The sequence below is a fragment of the Typopeltis vanoorti genome, chromosome 1 (assembly GCF_054136105.1).
Source record: "Typopeltis vanoorti isolate ZY-2024b chromosome 1, IOZ_Tvanoo_1.0, whole genome shotgun sequence".
NCBI classification, from domain to species: domain Eukaryota; kingdom Metazoa; phylum Arthropoda; class Arachnida; order Uropygi; family Thelyphonidae; genus Typopeltis; species Typopeltis vanoorti.
The window spans coordinates 16859047-16885004 of record NC_143549.1 but is presented as its reverse complement, the minus strand read 5'-3'; the positions used below and the strand labels follow the sequence as shown (position 1 = coordinate 16885004).

The window sequence follows — 25958 nt, the reverse complement described above, 5'->3', positions numbered from 1 at the left end:
TAATAGCATCAGGGGGAAGGAGCAAGGAGAATAGAAAGAAATAAAGAAAGAAAGAAAGAAGGGGAGGGACCAGTCTACAGAATAATATAACAGATATATATTACATGAAATAAGGCATGGTCCAGCATCTGGTACCTCGGGTTTGCCATGCCCGTACTCACTAAAGTGAGCCCTTGAAGTCATTTGCATAATCAAGTGTCCACTTGATTATACAAATTACACGCATTAATTTATGTAGAATCACCAGGATCTTCTTCATCAGAAGTACACAATTCACTTAACTCATACAATTCTCCTGACCCATTTGTTGTTAACAATTCATCAGGTTGTCACAATATGGCGTGTACTAGTAAATATCCGCGTTATCTTATGATGATCCCTACAGTCACGTGGTTTATGCATCATGTTAATTATTATTATTCGTGACACCTCCAAGGAGTCCGAAGACTCATCGCGGGAGGACACCTACTGTACATCTCCCAGTCTCCACCCAAACCTCTACTACCAATCATCCACATTACGCCATCTACTGCCCTCCACCACAACTAGTATTTTTTGTCTGTAAATTGCATGTGTTCTGAAGGGTCGATTTGTCTGTATGTGGGCTGAAAAACCCTGCTTCGTCCCTATGAGATCGGCTAACTCACCTTCATTTGAAAAAGTCCATATATAAAGATTCCACCCATCACGATGAGAATCGAACTTAGGCCTTTTCCACTCGAAGGGCGCAATGTACCATCGTTCTTCCAATTGCACGGAGGCACTTAATATGATTAGTTGCACCACTTCAAATTTTTCTCTTTAGATGTCATTCAAGGATAGAAACCCAAGTCAAATAAACTTCAATTGGTTGGCAACAGATGGAGGAACCCACCCACGAAGTTTGAATATCTTATGACGATTCTTTCCATACTGAAAAAATTGTCTGAATACGGAAGAAGCGACAACCGTTCAAATCGAGTTAACTCAATCGCAGCAAGGTCACCATTTTTTCCGCGCTCAAGTTAACTCGACCGTAGCAGTAAAAGGGTTAATGCATAGTATTATATATGTCTGCAAGGAGATGTGCTTTGCATTATGGAGGATACTAAGACAAGTAGTTGTAAGAGCTTGGTTCCACCTTTACCATGAGTTGCCTCAGTCCTGAAGATACTTCAGGCGCAATCCTATGGGCCAAAACATCAGAGGACAATTAGCGGAATTATTCCTATCACACATAGAATCACTCATACTGTGATTCTAAACACAGTATGAGTGATTGCATAGCTTTTGCAGAGCGAAACAATGCTTAGAATATCGGAAACGATAGTCATAAAATGTGACGAGAACTCAATCAACGTCCACCGACCCTACATAATCTCTGAGTTTTAGAAGCTCCACGACATAAAAATTAGGTCACAACTTCGACCAATAGGCGATAACACAAACACTTCAAAGGCCCAAACACCAAGCTGACACGGCATAGCATCCACTTCCTCCATGAGTTCAGAGCGACCCACATGGTCAAAATGGCTCGCACCCCGTCAACAATCTCCATGCCTCCTTTTCCCATAAACATCATTATTATCATCAAATTCCTGCCATGTACCTTCAAGGGGGGGGTACAGGATATGATAGTACTGCATGAAAAATTTACATCATTGCTAACTTCCTATTTACAATTTTCCTCCAGATCAGTCTGTTACTTGTCAAGACTCCAATATTATCAGATCTTATATTTCTGTCGTCTAAGGCACTTTGTACCCTATCAAACCACCTATATCTTGGTCTTCCTCTGAGTCGTTTTCCTGCCACCCTGTCAGAGAACACTTGTTTTGCTTCCCCACCCATTCTGTTTAAATGCCCATACCACCTGAGATTAGCTCTGCTAACGTATTCCTGGATGCTGACAACGTCAAGTTCTTTACTAATATCCTCATTTTTAATATGATATTGCCATTGATGCCATCTGTTCACGCCTCTAGTCTTTCTCAGGACTCTCATTTCTACGGTCTCTAGTCTTTGGTCAAGTGTTTTACTTCTGTCCCAGCTCTCAGATCCATAAGTTAAAACTGGTTTGAACACTGTCTTGTATACAGCTAATTTAGTGTTCTGACTAATTTCTCTCTTATTCCATATGAATTTATTCATTTGACTTCCTACTATACCAGCTTTATTGATACTGTTGTCTATTTCCATATTTAATTTACCATCTTCACTAAAAATCGTGCCTAAGTAGGTGAAATGTTTTACTTGTTCCACAGGTTCTCCATTCACAATGCAGTTAACATTTTCAACGATTCTGACTATTTTCGTTGTCTTTGTCTTTTTATTACTGACCTTCATTCCATATCTATTACAACAGTTATTCAATTTAGTCAACGAATCTTGCAGACTTGTAGTGAATTTATTGATAAGTATAACATCGTCCGCATAAAGCAAAGAGCTGACATTAACATCTCCAATTTTGATATCATGTTTAATACCACTTTCCTTCATAATGTGATCCATATAGATAATGAATAACAGAAGGGATAATGTACATCCTTGTCTCACACCAGATTTAACATTAAACCATCTTCCTGTACTTCCTTGAATTCTAACTGCTGACTTACAACTCAAATGAAGACTAAGTATTGCTTGATATAATGCTCCATTGACACCATATAACTGTAGCATATTGAATAGCTTCTCTCTTGGCACCTTATCATATGCCTTTTCCAGATCTACAAAACTCAATTAGAAATCTTTGTTATATTCCCATGATTTCTCCAATATTTGTCGTAAAGTGAAGATCTGATCCTGACAGCCTCTATTTGGCCGGAATCTAGCTTGTTCTTCACCAAGCTTTTCTTCTACAATTCTTCTGAACCGTTTCTCAAGTATACTTGCATATATCTTATCAGGAACACTCAGTAGGGAAATACCTCTGTAATTCTCACATGCAGTTTTATTTCCCTTTTTATATATGGGTACTATGAGAGCTCTACTCCAATCATCGGGAATTTGTCCCTCTGTCCAGGCCTTCTGAACTATGCAGTGCAGCCACTGCAAGACTTTTATACCACCATACTTCAGCATTTCTGGTCGAATATCATCTACGCCTGCTGCCTTTCCACATTTAAAGCAGCCTTTGATGGCTTTTTCTACTTCAAGTATGGATGTGTATTTCTGATTATGCCTGTTGAGTGTTTTTTACCACTGCGCTATCACTGCTTGTTTCATTTAGCAATTTTTCGAAGTAATTACTCTATACTTCAAAGATATCTTTTTCTCCCATTTTCATGTCACATTTATCATCTCTAACTCCTTTTACAGTACTCTTTCTTCCATTTCTAAGCTTCTTCAATAACCTCCAAAATATTTTGCCACCTTCTTGATATTTATTTTCTAAGTTGTTGCCAAAGTCCTTCCATTACTTTTTTTTTTGCTAGTTTTACACAGTGTTTAGCTTTCTGACATTTGTCTCTGTATTTTCTAAGAGCACAAGCTGACTTATTTGCCAGGAACTTCTGATATGCTTTCTTCTTTTCCTTCACTGCCTCTTTAACTTCCTGTGTCCACCATGGAGTTCTGATTTTTCTATCCTTGCAGACAACCTCACCACATGCCTCTCTGGCTGAATCAATCAAGGTTTTCTTCAAGGCTTGCCACTGAATCTCTCAAGTTTGGTTCCTGTTCTCAAACTCTTTCATTTTTTCTTCAATAATCTTTGTGTATTTTAGTCTACAGTTCACATCTGAGAGCTGCTCAACTTTTATTCGCTTTAAAACTTTCTTACATGTTATTCTTTTCTTGTTATTGAAAAGAATAACATGTTTCCCATAAACCCTTCCTTAATAAAACAGTTTTTATTTTCATCCCCTTTTTCATCTTTTTCCCACCCTACAAAAAAGCACTCTGCCCACCCTTAAAAATAATATATGTATATATTATATTAAAAAGCCAAGTTTTTTTCAAATGAATTCTCCCACATTGCCCAAGCCCCCCCCCCCCCCTTTCAACACCAAAACAGCAGAAGTATGCACACATGCACACTGAAAGAAGACAGGCAACAACATCCAAGAAAAGGTATGTGCGAATTTTCTTTACTAGGCTACATATATTTGTCTCTAAAATACATCTACAATGCCCTAATAATTCTTGAGTAAAAAGCCAATGACATTAAAAAAGGGGTACTCCTAAACAAAGGCAGGCAAAATAGCCATAAAAATAATAAAATGTTAATGATGCAATCCTTTGTAGGTTGTAGAAGCAGCAGATGTGGTGCTAGAGGTTATTGATGCTCGTGATCCCTTAGGTACACGATGTCCTCAGGTAGAAAAGATAGTTTTAAATTCTGGTGGCAGCAAGCATCTTGTGCTTGTAATTAATAAAATTGGTAAGTGTGATATTTCATTAAATTTTGCTGATATAATTTTAAATATATTACTGGTTTAGTTAAGATGTTGATTTATACATATCTAATATATTAAATTATTTCTATGTAGATTTGGTGCCACGGGAAAACTTGTTGAAATGGCTTAAATATCTTCGCAATGAGTTTCCAACTCTAGCATTTAAAGCTTCAACTCAGAACCAAAGGATTCACTTGGTATGTTTTTAAATGATGTGTACAAAAATGTTTGGGTATTTGTCTTTGTAATTATGTAAAAATGACTTCTTGCCTTTTGAAATGTGGCATCTACACATTTCAGGATAAAATTCCAAGTCTTTGCAGTACTAGTACACTGCTTAGTTTTTTGGAAGTCACATTTGAATGCTATAGCATAGATCTGTCTCTCCCCCCATTGTCATGGGGATGAATCACAACATTTGGTCTTTGGGAAATACTAATTTGATTTTTATTTTATCTTTCATCTCATTTTCATCTTTCAGCTGAAAGTGAGTTAGCTGGTCTCTTGCTGAGATGGTAGTTTTTCTTCCTGGTAACATCGTTTATATATATCTTGCAAAGCAGAAAAGCTTGCTAGCATTAACAGACAAAGTGTATGTATGTTCATTAACTGTTCTGGCATGTAATGAGTTTTATGCGCAGCCAAGTTTCTTTCTTGTGGTAGACCATTTATCTAACAAAGTAAGAAGTAAATTCTAGGATGATGAACTTTGAGCTTTGTTCTTCATTTCCTTTTGGATTATTGTTTTTCAGAATTGTGATCCATACAATTTCATTTAAGTTTAATGAGTTATATGTAAACATTTATTTTAGAAATTACTTCGAATTATAATTCTTAAATTAATTTGGTTCTTCAAAAATGTGCCAGGGTGGTTGTCATTTTCAAGCATATTACAGTTGCTGTTCATTACAATCTAATTTAAGTCTCAGCTCTTACTCTCCTTCCACTTGCATAGTGGAAGGAGAGTAAGATAGTTCCATTACATAAAGGTGGCTCCAAGTTACAGACCAATCAATATCTCTGGAGCGGTGGTTAAAGTAATGGAAAAGTTGGTTAAAATAAAATTCAGGAAATGGGTGTATACGAATATGATACTTTGTAGGGGGGCAGCAGCATGGTAAAAGGTATTTGACTGAATAAGTGAAAGGTATTTGACTTATTCAGTAATGCCTCAGTAATTTATTCACATTTTATAAGATGATAGCAGAATTGGATAAAGGAAATGGTTACACCATGATGCTGCTGGACTTTGCAAAGGTATTTGACAGAATATCACACAGAAAACTATTACATAAGCTGGAACAAATGGGAATGGATATGGGGGTGGCTGATAGACAGATATATGATATAGCAGAAGATTTGAAAGGAAACGTTCAGTTGTTTGCCAATAATGCAAAACTAGGGAGCGAAGTAGTTGCTAAAAGTGATGCAGATATCTTACAAGATGATTTAAATAAGTTGGCTTTGTATGCAAAGGACAATGGTTGTCAATTCAATGTTGCAAAATGTATGGTAATGCATTATGGGATGAAAAGATTAACACGTTGTATCATATTAATGGTTCCAGTTTACAGGATATTGATGAGGCTAGGGAACTGGGTGTGATGGTGGATAGAGATTTGAAATTCAGAGGACATATTGCAAGAGCTGGCAAAATAGCTCAAGAGGATTACTTGATTGCTGAAGAGCACATTGGCAAGTAAAGATAAGGAGATTATTGTTCCTCTTTGTAAGGCTATGATTCGGTCACATGTTGACTACTGTGCACAGATATGGTCACCTGCTTTTCTTGGGGACCGTGAAGTGGTGGTGGAGAAGATTCAGAGATGAGTGACCAAGTTGGTGAAGATCTATGGAATGTCCCTTATGAAGATAGATTGAGGGGTGTGTGGGTTGTAGAGTTTAGCTGACAGGTGGAGGAGAGGGGATATGATAGAAACTTATAAGTTACTAAAAGGATACTATAAGATTGACATAATAAGAGTGTGCTGACTAGGTTCTTTTCATGGTAAGTGGTGAATGAGTGGAATGGATTGCCAGAGGTCGTTGTGAGCACCCAAACAGTGAATAGTTTAAGGAGTTGTATGATAATTACCATCATCATCATGCATATCAAGGATTTAGGCCTAGCATGGCCTGTTCCGGCCTTAGAAGTCATCGTTGAATTGTTTAAGAGGACATCCTGGTTTTCTTTTTCCTAATGGCTTGTATTTTAAGGCTTGTTTTGGTAATCTTTCTGTTTTCATTCTTTGAACGTGTTCCATCCATTTATGTTTATATTTTTTAATTTTTTCTATTACTGGTTCTTGGTTTAATTCTTTCATAATTTCTTCATTTCTTTTGTGATCAAATAGGGTATACGTTGCAGTTTTTCTCATAAACTTCATTTCTGCTGTTGTTAATTTTTGCTTGTCTTTTTGTTTTATTGTCCAGATTTCGCTTCCATACATTAAGACTGGTAGGGCTAATGTATTGTATACTTTTAGTCTGATTTGTTTTTGAACCAGGTTTGGTTTAAATATAGAGTTAATTACACCTGTTATTTTTAAATATTTTGCAATTTTTAGTTTTATATCTTTTTCATTTTCATATGTGATCGTACATCCTAGGTAGTTAAATGAATTCACCTGTTCTAAGATCTTGTTATCTATTACTATTTTAGTTCTTGCTGGATCTTGTCCTTTAAAGGCCATAGTTTTTGATTTTTCTGTTGATATTATCAAACCATAATCTTCGGTTATCTCATTTAGATCTAAAATAGCTTTCTGTAGTTTATCTTCAGAATTTGTAATTATTATTTGGTCGTCGGCAAAGAGGGGAGTGTTTAAGTTAACTTTAGGAGAAAGCTTAATTCCTTGATGTAAATTTTTATTCCATTTTATTATTATTTCATTTAAGTAGATATTAAAAAGAGTTGCTGAGAGGGGACATCCCTGCCGGACCCCTTGGTTTATCTCTCTTGTATATGATAGCTTGTGATTTAATCTTATTTGTATTTGATTATTTTCATATATACTTGTGATAGCTTTTAGGATATTATTTGATATTTGTCTTTCTTTTAATATGTTAAATAATATGTTTCTTTTAACTTTGTATGATAGTTATTATGCTAATAAATAGAATAAGTCTCCTGCAACGAGTCTTTTGACTCCATAGAGCTCCCATATAAATAATAATAATAATAGTAGTTCTGCTGAACTCTGGTTATGAAAATGAAAGTATCTGTTGAAGAGACAAAATGTGGAAACTGGGCTTCTGTGAGAAAGTGGCTGAAGAGTGTAAGCGATATGTCATTTATCAACTGAACTGCCCTTTTCTGAACAGCATCAAGAATTTTGGGGAGGTCCTGAGCACATCACTCCAAGCATGAGATCAGTATTCCGAAGTTGGCCTGATTTTGGATTTATGAGTAAGTAACTGGTCAGAAGAGAAGTACCATCTTGACTGGAAAAGAATGTTAAGTTTTTTGGAAGTTTGTGATGCTATAGAAGTGATATAATTATGCCAAGAAAAGTTTGGAGAAAAAATTTTAAGTTTTCTTTTTGTAAGAAAACAAACAAAATTGTGTTTTGGAAGCATTGAAGTTGATATGTTTTTACCATATGAAATATACTATGGCATCAATGTTCAGAGCACTAATGACAGTACTATCATATCCTGTACACCTCTCTCCATATAGGGTACACATCAGGGATTTGATGATATATACAATTAAATCTGCAGTACTGAGTGACAAATGACTTTTTTTTTGACATTCTTCATTATGCCAAAAAAAAAAAAATCCTAATAATATATATTGAATGCACGTCTAGTTTTAACTTCCTAGAATACTTCTGGGTACATAACATGAAAAGAGAAATACAAAATATTGCTATATTTTTGACATTTGAAGTGTTCTGGATCCTATGGTATGGTTGAGCATGTTCACGATACTGCAATTGGATGACTGATGAGTAACAATTAGAGAGAGGTTTATAGCTTAGGTTATTAAGGTGGACAAGATTAAGCACAATTTCTGTCAATTCGATACCCCCCCCCAGCTCATCATAGCATTCCCAGACCACTGGGTGAGTGATAGAATTTTCACTGTCAGGATTAGCAGAATTAATAAAGTGATAGAGGGGTGGCTTTACTTCTGCCATAGGTGATATCTCACCTACTCCTTTGTATATTGTTCAATAGATTTTTCCATTTGTCCAAAATATGGTACATTGCAGTTACATGAAAGATAGTAAACCAATATTTTAAGCTGTCATGTTTTGGTTTTGCTGTACAAGCAAGGAACTGAGTGGTTAGAGCAGTGAAAGAAATACAGGAATACCTTCTATAGCGTGGTTTTGAACAACGCGAGTTTTGGTCTAATGTGGTTTTTATTATTGCACTAACATTGTCAACACTGACTGGTGACTCCCGGGTGCTGCAAGTGAGAGTCGAGAGCCACGTTTATGCAGTAGTTATTCGATTGGCTCTCACGTAGATACGTTCTTTCCCCATGGCATTTTATTATTTACGTTAATATTAGTATTTAATATTTTTTTATTATTTAAGTGTGAGTGAAAAGAGACAAAACAAAGAAGACACTGTTGGAGTAATAAAAAAACACAAGTGGTTGACATTAGAGAAGAAACTTGAAATTATAAAATGTCACGAGAATGGCGCTTTGTTTGCTAAAATAGCATGTGAGAATTCAATGAATGAGTCATCTGTATGAACAATTATTCAGAGCAAAGAAAAGATTAAACAACATGGAATGAGCACCGCTTCTTATATGTCAAAAGTGATCATGAGAAATCGATCTTCTACAATGGAAAATATGGAACGCCTTCTAATGATCTGGATTGAAGATTGTAATCAGAAAAAGATTCCTTTGAGTCAAATGATAATCCAGGCAAAAGCAACAAGTCTATATGACAAAACAAAAGAAAATGAAAGCGAAAATGAAGGAGTTACAACCAGTGTAACTTTTATAGCAAGTCGCGAGTGGTTCTACAATTTCAAAAAGCGTATGGGACTCCATAACGTAAAAATCAAAGGTGAAAGTGCAAGTGCTGACACTAAAACTGCAGAATTATTTCCCAATGAATTGAAGGAGCTTATTGAGAAGGAAGGCTACACAGATGATCAAATTTTTAATGCTGACGAGACTGGCTTGTTCTGGAAAAGAATGCCATCGCACACATTTCTAGCAGAGAAGGAAAAAACACAAGCTGGGTATAAAGTGTCAAAGACTGATTGACACTTTTACTAGGAGGTAGTAAAAGTGTCAATTTTATTGATGCATTATCTAGGAGGTAATGCATCAATAAAATTGAAGCCACTGTTAGTGTACAGAGCAGAAAACCGAAGAGCTCTTAAGGGCTTTACAAAGAACAATTTACCTGTTCATTGGCGTTCGAATAAAAAAGCATGGGCGACTCGGTCAATTTTCAAAGACTAGTTTAAAACTTGTTTTTGCCCTGAAGTTAAAAGCTATTGTAAAAAGAATGATATTCCTTTCAAAATTTTGCTTTTATTAGACAGTGTGCCAGGCCACCCAACTCTATTGACTGACTTAGATGAAAATGTCAAGATTTATTTTTCCCTTCAAACACATCAATTCTGCAGCCGATGGATCAAGGCATCATCTCCACTTTCAAGGCTTACTATTTAAGACGAACTTTTGCTCAAGCTATTAAAGCTGCATCAGAAGATTCTTGGACTTTGAGTGAAGTTTGGAAGAAATTTAACATAAAAGATGCCATTCAAACTATTTATGAATCTTGGCAAGAGGTGATTCAAAGCAACATGAGAGACGTATGACATAATATCTTACCGCATTGTTCAAAGGACTTTGTTGCCTTTGCAACACAGAAAGAGGAAATCTCAACAGAAATTTTGCAGATGGGCAAAGATCTTGGTTTTACAAGTTTAGATTATAACAATGTGAATGAATGTATTGATTCTCATTCAAATGTTCTGGATGATGAAACCCTTTTGGAGTTGGAACAACAACGAGCCTATGAAGCAGAAGAAGATGACCCCACTGATGTCATGGTTGAAGAATTTTCCTTTGCTGACCTTTCAACTTTTGTGAGAAAAATCGACGAAGCTTCTGACTTTCTCATAAATGCCAAACCCGAATTTTGAAAGAAGCATCAAAGTGAGACAAAGTCTCAATAATGCCATCAAATGCTACAGAAATCAAGTACTTGAAGAGACAAAGAAGACAAGGATGGTTCAAAGAACACTAAAAGACTACTTTAGTAAAAAGTAAACTACTGTATGCTAAAATTGAAGCAATATTTGTTTTGTTTTCTACAACTTTTATATCAGTTTAAAAGGATTTTATTTGTTATTTAGTTAATAAAAATAATAATTTTTTTCATTTTTAAGCATTTTTATTATCCTAAATTTTTGTAATAAACAAATTAAATTGAAAACCTTTATAAATAGACCTCGAACAACGCAGATTTGCATAGCGCAGATGCTTCTTGGAACCAATTAACCGCGCTATACAAGGTATTCTTGTATAAATAAAACCTTTTACGTCATTATTAACTTTAATACAGTGAGTACATGGTGGATTAAATAAGCGCTTATTAATAGTCTGCTTTTAATAACTATTCTTCTGAAAGGTTTAAATAAACTTAAGTTCCTGGATGATCTCTTCACTGATGAGGGTGTGAGCTTGTTTAAATAAGACTAGTTTAAAACAAAATTAAATACGAGCTTATTAATAGTCTACTTTTGATATCCATTCTACTGAAAAGTTTGAAGAAACTTCAGTTCTTTGATATCTTTGCTGATTAGGTTGTGAGCATGTTTACCTAATGTAGAAATGATGCCAAACTTGTGGGAGTGGGTAGTGATGAAAGTGGTGTACATGAAGGTTGATATCTGTGAGATTTCTGTATATACACAAACTGTTTTCCAATCCATAGTAAATTCTATTCTAGGGTGTCAAGATGGTTCCAGAACTCTTGGAGGGAACCTGGAACAAGGCTTCAAATTAAGAAAATGCCATCTATATATCTTTTCCATAATCTTGGTTTCACTGGAAAGGAAATTGATGGTATTTTCTTCATAGGCTTCTAAATATATGTTTGTCAGTAGAGGAGATAATCAGTTCTGTTTGTAAATGGTGTTTTTAGTAGGAAGTAACTAATGGGACACGAGAGACTTTTTTTTTTTTTTTGGATAACTTGTCTTTAAAAAGAACTAGTACATTTCCTTGGTTGCATTAGTAAAGAGGGAAAGCACTTAAAAACTGGCCATAATTTCATCTCTTTTAAGATGTATATCTTTAATAATCTAAACAAAATTTTCAGAATCTTCAGAAACAAAATGTCGGGGATTTGATTCCTACTAAATCTTTTAAAGCTTTGGCCAAATGTTTTGAACCATCTCAAAAATCAACAGCCTAGAATACAATTTATTGCAAAGTTTGGAAGTCCTCACTCATTCCTGGATGTCCGACTTTCACGTAGTTCAGAAAAATCATTACCCACCCCAAAACCTTGTCATCATTTCTACGTTAAGTAAACTTGCTTATTCCCTCATCAGTGAAGAAGAGATCATCAAGTTTTTTCAAACATCATTTCAGAAGAATGGTTATCATAAGCAGACCTGTTCACCGTATTGAAGATAATGATCATGTAAAGAGTTTTATTTCTGTTTTGAATTCAGCTCTGTTTCACTAGTTAGCCAAAATTCTCAAAAAAAAAAAAAAAATCCACGGCATGCTTAAGGATCAAAGCTGTATAACTAAGAGGAGACCTTTACATAGCCTTTAAAGGAATGTGGAGAACCGACCAGGGCTTTTAACTTAATGACCAGTCCTCACCTTCTCATAGTGCACCTTAGGTATCTACCTGGATACTGAACGAATGAGGATGTGTTGGCAATCTGGGATTTAGCCACCCAAATTGTATTCTTATTGGCTTAAACCACAATATAAAATGATGGTACAGCACGACAGAATTTCATGCCAGCTGGAGAGTCGCCCAGTTAAACAAGCCTGAGTTGGTAGATCTTATTTTTCCACAAAAAGAAGTTCGAATTTTTAAACAAGGTACCTTGTTCCCACAAGATATAACCTCATTGTTTGCTCACTACCTAAATTCAAACTACTTTTTGTGGAAAATAAGATCTACCAACAATTAACAGGCTTGGCGATGGGGAGCCCACTTTCACCTTCATGTGCTGACCTCTTTATGGAAGACAGAAAATAAAACCATATCCCAAATTATTTCCAAACCTAAAATTTGGTTCAGATATATGGACGATATCTTCATTGTGTGGAACAACAACAAAGATGACCTATATGATTTTCTCAAAAAGATGAACTCCTTCCATCTTCTTCTTCTGCAGCTTCTCCCACTTAAGTGGGGTCACTGTTGATGATGAGTCTCCCCCACATCCCCCTCTCTTGGGCTGTCACCACATCCAAGTTCTTCATCCTCAAGTCCTCCTCTACCAGCTTGCTCTATTTCTTCTTTGGTTGCCCACGCTTCCTCCTTCCTTGCATATCCATCTGCATGACCATTCTTCCCACATATTCGCCCTTCCTCCTCATCACATGACCAAACCATCTCAACCTTGCCCCCTGTATCTTCGCTCCTAAGTTCATAACTTTCACTGTTCCCCCCACATAGTCATTTCTCAGACGATCCTTTCTGGTCACAAAGCACATCCACCTAAGCATTCTCATCTCTGCTACTTCCTTCCTGCTGATGTTATTTTTCCTCAGGGCCACAGTTTCTATAGCATATGTCATAGCTAGCCTCACTACTGTCCTATAGATTTTGCCTTTCAGATTGATCGGCACCCTCTTATCACATAACACTCCAGCCTTCTCCCTCTAGTTCCTCCAACCAGCTTGTATCCTGCATCCCACTTCCTTCTCAGCTCCTCCATCTTCTTCCACTGTTGAACCTAAGTATCTAAAGTCCTTCACCTTCCTGATGACATTTCCTTCCAGCTCCAGATCTGTCTCCTGGCCGCCGCCCACTGTGCAACACATACACTCTGTCTTACTTCTGCTCAGTCTCATACCTCTCTCTTCCAGTACTTTTCTCCATCTTTCCAGTTTAGTTTCTGCCTTTTCTCTTGAATCTGCACACAGCAAGATGTCATCTGCATACAACATTGTCCAAGGCGCATCTTCTCTCACCTCCTCCGTCACCATGTTATACAGAAACGCACTCAATGCTGACCCTTGATGCAAGCCAACTGTTACTTGAAAATTTTCTATGTGTCCCAGACAGGTCCGAACACTTGTCTTCACATTTCTGTACATCTCCTGCACCAACCTGACATATTTCTCCGGAACCTTCTTCTCCCTCAGACACCTCAAGAATTCTTGACTTGGCACTCTATCGTATGCTTTCCACAGATCAATAAATGCCAGATGTAACTCCTGTTGTTTCTCTTGAAACTTTTCCATCATCTGCCGTAACCCAAAGATAGCATCTGTTGTTGATCTACCAGGCATGAAGCCAAATTGTTTCTTTGCAATCTCCACCTCCTTCCTCAATCTTCCATCAAGAACCCTTTCTAGGATTTTCATTGTGTGGGACATCATCTTTATTCCTCTGTAATTTTTACAGTCTTGTGCATCCCCTTTACCCTTGTAGATGGGGACAAGAGTACTCTCCCTCCATTCCTCGGGTATATTTTTCTGTTGGCAAACTTTCACAAACAGGTCCCACAGCAGGTCAATTCCCTCTTCCCCCAGTGCCTTCCATTCCTCCACTATAATCGAATCCTGTCGGGGCCCACCGCTTTTCCATTCCTCATCCTCTTCATGGCCTCAGTCACTTCCACTCTACTGATGTTCTTCACCATCCCCTCAGAAGGCTGCCCATCTTCTCTGTGAATCCTTGCATTTTCCTCATTCAAAAGTCACTCAAAGTATATTCTCCATCTGTTTCTTATGTCCACATCCCTCCATAATACTCTTCCTTCAGCGTCTTTGATCTGCCTCACATGTAAGATGTCCTTTGCTGCTTTATTTCTACATTTTGCTAGTTGGTAAATTTTTCTCTGTCCTTCCTTTGTTTCTAATTGATCATACAGATCTTGATATGCCATGGCCTTCGCCTGTGCCACAACTCTCTTGGCTTCTTGCTTTCTCTCTCTGTACACCTCTCTGTCCTCTTCCACTCTTGACTCATCCCACTTCTGCTTTGCCTTCCTCTTAGCTGTCACTGCCACTTGTACATTATTATTCCACCACCAACCCTCCTTCTGCTCTCTAATCTTTCCAGATGTCTCACCAAGCACCTTGATTGCACAGCTCAGGATTACTTTTTTGAATTATGTTTCCACCCATCTTGTACACTTTCCAGTCCATCCGAAATCCTCTCTAACACCCTCTCCCTAAAACGATTCCTTACCTCTTCTTTTAAGCGAAACCACTTAATTGTCTTCATCCCATGGCTTCCAGAGGTTCTTATCTTCGATCTTATTTTAAAGTCTGCGCACAGCAGTCGGTGTTGCTGTGTCACTTGATCTGTTGGAAGTACTTTACAATTTGTCACAACCTTAAGATGTTTTCTTCTAGTCAAAATGTAGTCAATTTGTGAACTGTTGTTACCACTCCTAAATGTTATCAAATGTTCTTCCCTCTTGTAGAAAAACGAGTTCACAATTGCCAGATCAAACGACACTACTGCAAAGTCCACAACCCTCTCTCCTTCCTGGTTCATCATTCCCACTCCCTGGCCACTATGCATCCTTTCATGGTCTCCGTTCTGTCTCCCTGTGTGTCCGTTCAAGTCTCCTCTGACAATCACCATCTCGTTTTCTTCCAGTTCTCTCATTTCTTCATTCAACATGTTCCAGAACTCATCTTTCTCCTCTGCTGTACAGCCAACTTGCAGGGCATATACACATAATACGACCACCTGCCCTTCTCCAGAAGACCCAATTTCATTCACATGATCCTGTCGTTCCTTCTACCCACTTCCAGTACTTCGCCCTTCATTCTGCCACACACCACAATTCCTACACCATTTCTTCTCTCGTTATTCGCTCCAGAGTAGAACAATTTATATCCATCTCCCAGTTCCTTTACCTTCCCCCCCCCCTTTCACCTTGTCTAATGCACACACAAAATATTCGACTTCCTCATCATGTCTGCTACCTCTCTTCCCCTTCCAGTCATGCTTCCAACATTCGGTGTTCTCACTTGCAACATCCTCTCCGCCTGCTGGGCTCGCTTCTTTAACCGCACCCAGCCCTTGATGCAGTAGCCCTCGTCCACTTCTCGCAGCTGTAGGGCGATGTGTCCTCGCGTCGCTTGAGGGGTACACCCTAGCCCTTATATCATTTTCTCTTTGACTCATATCATAGCTGGCAGCGAAGTTTTACGACCGGATGCAATTCCTGACATCAACCCTCGCCATTTATCCGGGCTTGGGACCGGCACATATTGAGGCTAGCTTGCCTCCTTCGGTGGCTGCATAAGACGACATGACTTAACAAGATAGGAAAGATTCACCGCTTGCCCTCGAATACTTTAATAGCATCAGGGGGAAGGAGCAAGAAGGGGAGGGACCAGTCTACAGAATAATATAACAGATGTATATTACATGATGTAAGACATGGTCCAGCATCTGGTACCTCACGTTTGCCATGCCCGTACTCACTAAAGTGAGCCCTTGAGGTAACTCCTTCCATCATTCTATTAAATTTACTCTGGAACTTGAAAGAGAAAAACAACTACCATTGTTAGACATCTTAATCAAAAAACAAATTGATGGCAGTATAAATCTATCGGTGTACAGAAAACCGACCAATACAGGTAGCTACCTACATTTCAGCTCCTCTCACCACATCTCACACAAACTCAGCATTGTACACATGTTAAAGAAGAGAACGATTCGCATCACAATAGACAATGAGACCCTTCAAGATGAGTTAACATTAATTTCCAACAATCTGTACTTGAACGGCTATCCAAGAAGACTAGTCAATAAAATCCTTTTCTCTGAACCACCATAATAAGAACAAGAAGATATTCAATATATAAAAACTATTGCAATTCCGTTTGTAAGTGGCATCTCCTACAAGCTCGCCAGCCTCCTCAAACAACACAAAATAAGAGTAACATTTAAACCAGTGGAATCTATTTTTAAACTACTAAGATCTCCCAAAGACAACCACCCTTTCTATAAATATGCCGGAGTTTATAATATTCCATGCTCGTGTGGATCTAGTTACATTGAACAGACTTCGAGAAGCCTTGAAATCAGGCAAAAGGAGCACATTGGCTATGGCGAAAACAATAGACTGAACATTTCTGGCCTCATTTCTCTACAACTAACCATGTCATTGAGTGGGACAAAAGTTGTTCCCCTTACTTAGAGGAAGATTACCATTCAAGAATTTTCAAAGAAGCAGTCACAGTCACCCATTCTACTGTCAACCTTAACAGAAATCAAGGCCTAATACTCCCAGAGATATGGAAAACCCTAATCAAATCTTTAAAAACAAAAGAAATGAACTTTAATACAAACTACAGAATGTTCCTTAGCAACAGCTAGCTGATCTTGTACACGCGATACATGTTTCACGCACGTTCGATACTATTTTATTTGTAATTATTCTAGTCAGTTTTTTACAGTTATTCTTGTCAGTTTTATAGTTACGCATAATTGTGAGATTGTTTCAGCCTATATGTAAGTGTCCTGAAGATGCCAACAGTTAAAGTTTGGCAAAACTAGTTGATTAAGTTAATAAATGTGAAGAGGCTTAAGTGCTGTGAGGACATCATGTTGGAGGCTTAATGGATTTTTTAACAACACTCAAAAAGAATTAAAATAGACTTTAATACTTCCTGTATTTCGTCCTAGTCACTAGGACATCTACGGGGTTTACAAAAACAATTAATGTAACATATACACAAATAACAAACAATACTAAGCCCAACCACGTGGGTGACACTAAAGTCCTATCTAGGTAGAGTGCCCTCTAAGGGCAGTAGTAGGTGGCCCGGAATGTAAGGTGGGAACTCTGGTGATGAGTGTTTCCCAAATCTTCGGAAGCTTAATGCACCCATATTTATTGAGATAAATGAACAATACATTCAGAAATATCTTTTTTAATACAGAAGTTGAACTCTAAGAGAAATCTTCTGGTGATCTAGAGAATGGTAGCCTAAAGTTATAAAAGCTTTGTTGATGAAAGACTCAACCATTTTTTAAAACGGCAGACTCAATATAATTATTTTCTTGTTATAGAAGGAATCCTCATCGGAACTGATATGAGCATTTTGTAATAAGTTCTTAATCATTCTCATTTTGATCGAGACAATAATAAGAAGTAGATTGGATTTAATGATCAATATGTATTTCTTTTTGAAAACCTGAAAATTGTAAACTATCATCTGGCTGATGATGAATCAATGTATCTAAAAAGGCTAGTGTGTTATTTTCCCTCCTCTAAGGTAAGCTGAATTCTAGGATGAAACATTTATTTTTGAGACACAAGTTCAAATCTGATATAGAACCATTCCATAACACAAAAATATTATTATTACTGGACATGGAGTCAAAAGACTTATTGTGGGAGACCCAGCCATTAAACTCCATCACTGTCCAGACACTCACAATATTATTTTTATATCATAATGAACTATGGCAGTTCATTCCACTCATTCATCTACAAGCAGAAAATCTAGTCTGATCACCTTTAATATCTGCACTGTTACACAGCTTCTGAGGGTGATCCTGTGCTCTTTCAACTGATCATGTATTGAAAAAAAAATTGTTTTTGTATATCAATCTTATGGAATTATTTTTGTAACTGATAAGTTACTGTCATGTCCTCTCGCTTCCTTGTTAACTAAGCTCTGCAGCCCACACACTTTCAATCTATAATCATATGGAACATTCCACAGACTTGTCACCTGCATGGTCCCTTATCTCTAAATCTTCTCCTCCACCTTCTAATCCCCTGAACAAGTCAGGTGATCAGATTGACTAAATCTATGCACAGTTGTCAAATATCATAGCCTTGTAATGAGGGATAATAATATCTTTACTTGACAGTTTGTTCTTTGACATCCAAATAATCCTTCGAGCTATTTTCCCAATTTTTGCATTCCTCTAAACATCAGATCTTTGTTTATCATCATCATCCCTAAATCCTTAGCTTCATCAGTTTTGACAATCTATTACCATAATACAAAGTATGTAATCTTTTCGTCCTGAAGTGCATTGCCTTGTATTTTGCAACATTAAATTGACAACCACTGTTCTTTGCCCATACTGTCAATTTATTAAATCATTCAGCAGGATGTCAGCATCATCTTTAACTATTGCCTTCTCCAGTTTTGCATCATCAGCAAATAAATGAAAGTACCAGTACAAATTAAAGAGTACCAGCCTTTGTACAGAGCCAAAGCACTTCACTGGTCATCCTCATTCTCCTAGATTTTACTCCACTATGTACTACTTCTGGTGTCTGTCTGTCTGTCAGTCATTCCCTGTCCATTTCCATGTGATCAAACTTATAGAATAGTTTTCTATATGACATTCAGTCAAGTGCATTTGCAAAGGCCCAGCAGTATCATGTAAGCATTTCCTTTATATAATTCTGCTTGTCTATTTATTATAAAATGTGAATACATTACTAAGGCAAGACCCATCTTATACAAAGCCATACTGCACACCCCCATAGGGTGTCATATTCCTATTCACCATTCCTAAATTTTACTTTCAACCAACTTTTTCTTTAATCACCTTACCAGCCATTATGGATCAAATACCCATCCTCGTATGTTCGTTTCCATCATATATTTCAATGTAATGTCAATGGTATTACAATTTTAATATGCACGTCACATCCACGATAAACTTGACATCTTGGCCTGTAGTGTGGTTAAATCACCAATCCAGACATACTAATTGGTCTGTAATTTGCTACTTGTCTTGGAACTACTTTCCACTTTGCCAAAGGCATTGCCTCTCTTGTATATTCTCGTAGCACATTGGCCAACATATTGTTCTGTTCCACTGCTGTATTCACATAGATATTTTCAATATGCTGATTTGTTCATCTATGTAATTTTGACATCAATCTCTGGCATATCAGCAACTGCAAAATCTCCTGTATATATATATCTTTGCAAAGCGATATCTTAGTTGCTCAACTGGTTCTTCTACTTCTGTTACTTTCCTAACATGTAAACTGAGTAAATTTATCCTTCCATAATCATTCTTCTTCTTTTGGATTTACTTTGGCCCACTTGGCCTTTTCTCTCATAATCTGATTTAGTCTTTCTTATCATGCTAGTCACCCTTCTTGCTTCCGCTTTGTGTTGTTCATGAGCATGCTGATTTCCTTTTTTATATTCCTTCCACAATATTTTATTATTTGGCAGTTTTTGCTTTATGTTGCTACTGATCCATTTAACCCCTAATCATATGGATCTTTGGTATGCTGTCCATCCTAGGTATACTGCCTCTCTTAAAGATTACCAAACCATTTCCTGTGCACTGCAGATATTTTTTCAGTGTATTTGATGCTAATCCAAGCTGCCACATACATTTGTCATAAACAATTTTGCAGTTCAATATAAATACTTTCTTGACTGAGAATTCCACATGTTGAGCAACCTCCCAGAACAAGACTTCATGTTACTTTCTTCGATCTGAGGTAGAGTTACTACTGTAGGTATGGATGGATTTTCTGATGCTGTTATCAGATCCAATGCTCTCAAACCCATATTCCTCTCCATTACATTGTGTTTGGTAAATTATCCCTTAGTAATCATAAAAATTCTATTCCCGTTTTGCCCATATCCTTTCTTCTTTCCAGGATATATTTCAATATCGAAATCCCCAATGATTGCTCAGTAAGCATTCTTAGTGCTAATCTCCCGATGCATGACATCTGCATCTTCCTCTGACCCCCCCAGGTCTATAGCAGTAACCAACAATGTATTTTGTCCTATCTGCCTCTATCTTACACCACTTCTCTCAGATCTGAAATCCTCCCTAACTTCTATTTTTGCTAGTTGAAGTTCTTCAGCTATCATTAGTAATACTCCTACTTCTATCATGTTACCCATATCCTCTTCAAATACAGTATTCTATTCTGTAACTATATCATTTTCTGTTAACAGCTCTGCTAATCATTTTTGGCCAAGTCGAGCTGATGAATTACCAAAACTTCTTTTATTTCTGACACTTCTTGCATTTGTGTACAGACATTTCAAGTTACACTTTCATAATGTCGTTACCAACCCATTCAAATTCAAACCTGTGAAATTGCTGAATGCAGTTTTACAGGAAAGTTGTAAATGTTTTATCTCGATGACATTTGCATCGTTAATGTTAAGTACTTAATTTTCCTATTTTTGACACAACTTCCATTTTTGCACTCCCTCAAGCTGATCTTGTTTTCACCACCCACCATATGGACTACAGCCATGGAGAAACTCACATGGATGTCCTTGACATTTCAAAGGCATTTGATCAAGTTTGGCACAGGGGGTCTACTCACCAAACTGCCATCCTATGATCTGCCTTCCCTACTCTGCAACTGGATTGCCAATGTTCTCACTGGTTGCTTACTATGTGATGGTGTCATGGTGGACAACTTACTCTCCTCAGATTTCCCCACCAATGCAGGAGTACCCTAAGGTTCTGTTCTTTCACCCATGCTCTTCCTCTTGCATATAAACAACCTGCTTTTACAGACTTCCAATCGTATCTTTGCTGATGACAGTACACTCCATTCCTCCTTTTCATTTGACAAACCTGTTAGTGCTCAAGTATTAGAATCCTCAAGATCTGCCACAACCAGGGACCTGAACTCAGATCTCCTAGCTATATCCCACTGGGACAAGGACAACCTTGTAAACTTCAGTGCCACTGAAACTCAGTTCTGTCTGATCTCTTGCAAGAAAGAGCTCACATCCCTCCCACTTACCTTCAATAATACCAAGATATCTAAACACGATCAGATTTCTCTTCTTGGACTGACTTGCACCTCCCATCTTTCCTGGCACAACCATAGCTTCACCTATAGCTTTTTGCAGCCATCAATAAAACTTAGTATACTTTTTCATACAAGACACTACTTCACAGTTACTAACTCTATACACAACCCAAAATTCGCCCAGCCATGGAATATTACTGCCATATTTGGGTTGGTGCACCAAAATAATCTCTAAGGTTGCTTAATTCTATCCAGAAGAGGACAGTCTAACTAATTAATGATCCCTCTCTCATAGATGTTCACTTTCTTCTATAGATACTTTCATGAACAGTGCTCTGCTGAATTGGCAATTATTATTCCTCCACTCTGCTCCAAAATCATTAGAACAAGAGCCACTGCTAACCAATACTTTTACAGTCCATCTTAAAACTCACTGAACCAATTTCACTGTCTCCTTTTTTATTCCATCTACTTCTGTCCTTTGGAACAGTTTCCCACTCAGTCTTCCCCGAAGATTACAACCTTTAGCTGTTCAAGCAAAACGTGAACAGACTCCTTCTATTTCTCTTGCCCACACATGGCACTAGTGTGCTATGGGTCTTGTGGCCTTTCGTGAGTGGACCATATCTACATATTGATTGATTTTCTTGCATCAAGACAGGTTGAGTACTCCATGAGTCCATCTTCTTCTCTTAATAAAATCTTTCTTTAAAGATCTTGAAGGCTGTTGATCTTATCAACTTTCTTGATGTTAGTGATCCATTTAGTTTGGTTTATTTTTTGTAAGCATTGGACAACCTATATCCTATGGATTCAAACACTTGTAATTTTATTTCTTCTTTTTTCTCTGTTATCCAACTTTCAGATCCATAGAGGATCACAGGCAATACCATTAAGTTGTATATTTTTACTTTCAGCTATTTACTTATTTTATTATTATTCCAAATTTTATTTAGCTTTACTATTACAGACCAACCTAGACCAACCAATTATATGATTTATTGTTTCATGTAATTTAGATCTTCAGTGATGAGTGATCCCAAATAGTTAAATTGAATTACTTGTTCAATATATTTATTATCAATGTTAACTATTTTCTTTTCTTTCCCTATTGTCATTATTTTAGTTTTAGTGAAATTTATACTGATATTTATTGTTAATTTGGTTTATTTTACTGATATATATATATATAAATTTAAAGTTGGTAATCAAGGAGAAAACTGAAAGTAATGCAGCGAAAATGATTATTCATCAAGTGATCATTATTAAGCAGAGATTATCTTCACTGACTGCTAAAGACAACTGATCACAACCCATTCAAAAATTTCCTTCTTAAGAAGAACAGTCCAGAAATGAAAACATATTAATATCAAACAGTTATTGGAAAGTTATACTTAGAGATATGACATAGAACTGGATACAGCTACATGACCGATAATAATTATTGGTGCAATGTGAATAATTATTGTTAAAAAGCCCTTTAAAACTAGGTCCTATGTGTGAATATCTATGTAATGAAATGAGTTGTGGATTTCTGTCATCTCTGATAAAATTAAAAAGTGAGAACAGATTGATACATCATAGTTAGTGTATTCACAGGCAAGATGTCATTTTTTGTTGCAAGCTGTCTGTAATAATCAGACATTCTTTTGGCAATGACATCTTATAATGACTGATGAAATTTATATAATTTAAAAGCTTCTAAATGACAACAAAATTAATTTTTAAAAAAATTACTTATACTCCTGAACAACTTACATTCAGAATACCTGACATTTCAGTACATGAATTCATGTAGTTCATCATCATCTATTAAATTCAGAATTTCTACATTGGAACATTTAGTAGAATTATTAATTTCCTTGTTGAATGGTACCTGGCATTCCTTTTATTCCTCAACATTTTATATGGTGATAACAATGCAAATTTTTCAAAAGTGGCTGAGTTAATTCATAGTGTGATGATTTTATGGCTGAGCATGCATAAAAAGTGAAAGATGGAGAGATTCACTCTAATTTTATGAGTAAAAAAATACATAGAACACAGAAAACATTTCAGATATATAGTCACAATTTTTAACAGAGATGACAAATTAAATATGGACAATTCAAAGCTGGTACAGTAAGAAGTCATCATCATCATCAAATTCCTGCCATGTACCCTCAAGGGGTGTACAGGATATGATAATACTACATGACAAAAATTACATCATTACTAACTTCCTATCTACAATTTTCCTCCAAATCAGTCTGTTACTGGTCAAGACTCCAACATTATCAGATCTTATATTTCTATCGTCTAAGGCACTTTGTACTGCATCAATCCACCTATAATCTTGGTCTTCCTCTGGGTCGTTTTCCTGCCAGCCTGGCAGAGAACACTTGATTTGCTAATCTTTCCTTGCCCATTCTGTTTAAGTGACCATACCACCTGAGATTAGCTCTGCTAACGCATTCCTGGATGCTGACAATATCAAGTTCTTTCCTAATATCCTCATTTTTAATATGATATTTCCATTGATGCCATCTGTTCACACCTATAATCTTTCTCAGGACTCTCATATTTGTGGCCTCCAGTCTTTGGTCAAGGGTTCTACTTCTGACTCAGTTCTCAGATCCATAAGTTAAAACTGGTTTGAACACTGTCTTGTATACAGCTAATTTAGTGTTCCAACTAATTTCTCTCTTATTCCATATGAATTTATTCAATTGACTTCCCACCATACCAGCTTTGCTGATTCTGTTGTCTATTTCTATATTTAATTTACCATCTTCAGTAAAAATCGTGCCTAAATAGCTGAAATGTTTTACTTGTTCCACAGGTTCTCCATTCACAACACAGTTGACATTTTCAATGATTCTGCCTATTTTCATTGTCTTTGTCTTTTTATTGCTGACCTTCATACCATATCTATTACAACAGCTATTCAATTTTGTCAGAGAATCTTGCAGACTTGTAGCGGATTTATTTAGAAGTATAACATCATCCACATAAAGCAAAGAGCTGACATTAACATCTCCAATTTTGATATCATGTTTAATACCACTTTCCTTCATAATGTGATCCATATAGTTAATGAATAACAGAGGGGATAATGTACATCCTTGTCTCACACCAGATTTAACATTAAACCATCTTCCCGTACTTCCTTCAATTCTAACTGCTGACTTACAACTCAAATAAAGACTAAGTATTACTTGATACATTGGCCCTTTGACACCATATAACTGCAGTGTATTGAATAGCTTCTCTCTTGGCATCTTGTCATATGCCTTTTCCAAATCAACAAAACTTAAATACAGATGTTTGTTATATTCCCATGCTTTCTCGACTATTTGTTGTAAAGTGAAGATCTGATCCTGACAGCCTCTATTTGGCCTGAATCCAGCTTGTTCTTCACCAAGCTTTTATTCCACAATTCTTCTCAACCATTTCTCAAGTATACTTGCATAGATCTTGCCAGGAACACTCAGTAGGGAAATACCTCTGTAATTCTCACATTCAGTTTTATTTCCCTTTTTATATATTGGTACTATGAGAGCTCTACTCCAATCATTGGGAATTCGTCCCTCTGTCCAGGCTTTCTGAACTATGCAGTGCAGCCACTGTAAGACTCTTATACCACCATACTTCAGCATTTCTGGTCGAATATCATCTACTCCTGCTGCCTTTCCACATTTCAAGCCTTTGATGGCTTTTTCTACTTCAAGTATGGATATATATTCCTGCCTGCATACCTGGTCAGTGTTTTTTACCACTGTGCTATCATCACTGCTTGTTTGATTTAGCAGTTTTTCAAAGTAATTACTCCATACTTCAAGGATATCTTTTTCTCCCGTTTTCATGTCACCTTTGTCATCTCTAACTCCTTTTACAGCACTCTTTCCTCCATTCCTAAGCTTCTTCAACAACCTCCAGAATATTTTGCCACCTTCTTGATATTTATTTTCTATATTCTTGCCAAAGTCCTCCCATGACTTTTGTTTAGCTAGTTTTACATAGTGTGTTAGCATTCTTGCATTTGTCTCTATATTCTCTAAGAGCACAAGCTGACTTATTTGACAGGAACTTTTGGTATGCTTTCTTCTTTTCCTTCACTTCCTCTTTAACTTCCTGTGTCCACCAGGAAGTTCTGATTTTTTTATCCTTACAGACAACCTCACCACATGCCTCTCTGGCAGAATCAAACAATGTTTTCTTCAGAGTTTGCCACTGAATCTCCAAAGTTTGATTCCTGTTCTCAAACTCTTTCATTTTTTCTTCAATAATCTTTCTGTATTTTAGTGTACATTTCACATCTGAGAGCTGCTCAACTTTTATTCGCTTTAAAACTTTCTTACATGTTATTCTTTTCAATATGAAATTCAATTTTATCCTGCTTAAGACTAAATAGTGATCACTTCCAATTTCATATCCTCTGTACACTCTGGTGTCCTGCACCAGGGAGAAAACATCACTATCAACAATAACAGAGTCAATGAGACTTTTCTTATTCCTAGCCTCTTCTCTCCATGTGAATTTGTGCACATTTTTATGTTGGAACATGGTGTTAGTAATAACCAGTTCCTGTCCTGAGCAGAAATCCAACAGATATTTCCCATTATTATTAGCTTTGCTCTTTTCTCCAAATTTTCCGAAATATTTTTGTATGTC

At 36.8% G+C, this 25958-nt stretch overlaps 1 protein-coding gene across 1 annotated transcript in view; it reads left to right on the top strand.

Annotated features, from left to right (window-relative positions):
- Ns1 (Nucleostemin 1) overlaps nt 1–25958 on the top strand; it is a 231282-nt gene that overhangs the window by 80195 nt on the left and 125129 nt on the right. Inside the window, exons 6-7 of the mRNA XM_090396775.1 lie at nt 4225–4360; nt 4470–4573. Coding sequence (XP_090252901.1) covers nt 4225–4360; nt 4470–4573 — 240 coding nt within the window. The remainder of the gene's footprint in view (nt 1–4224; nt 4361–4469; nt 4574–25958) is intronic.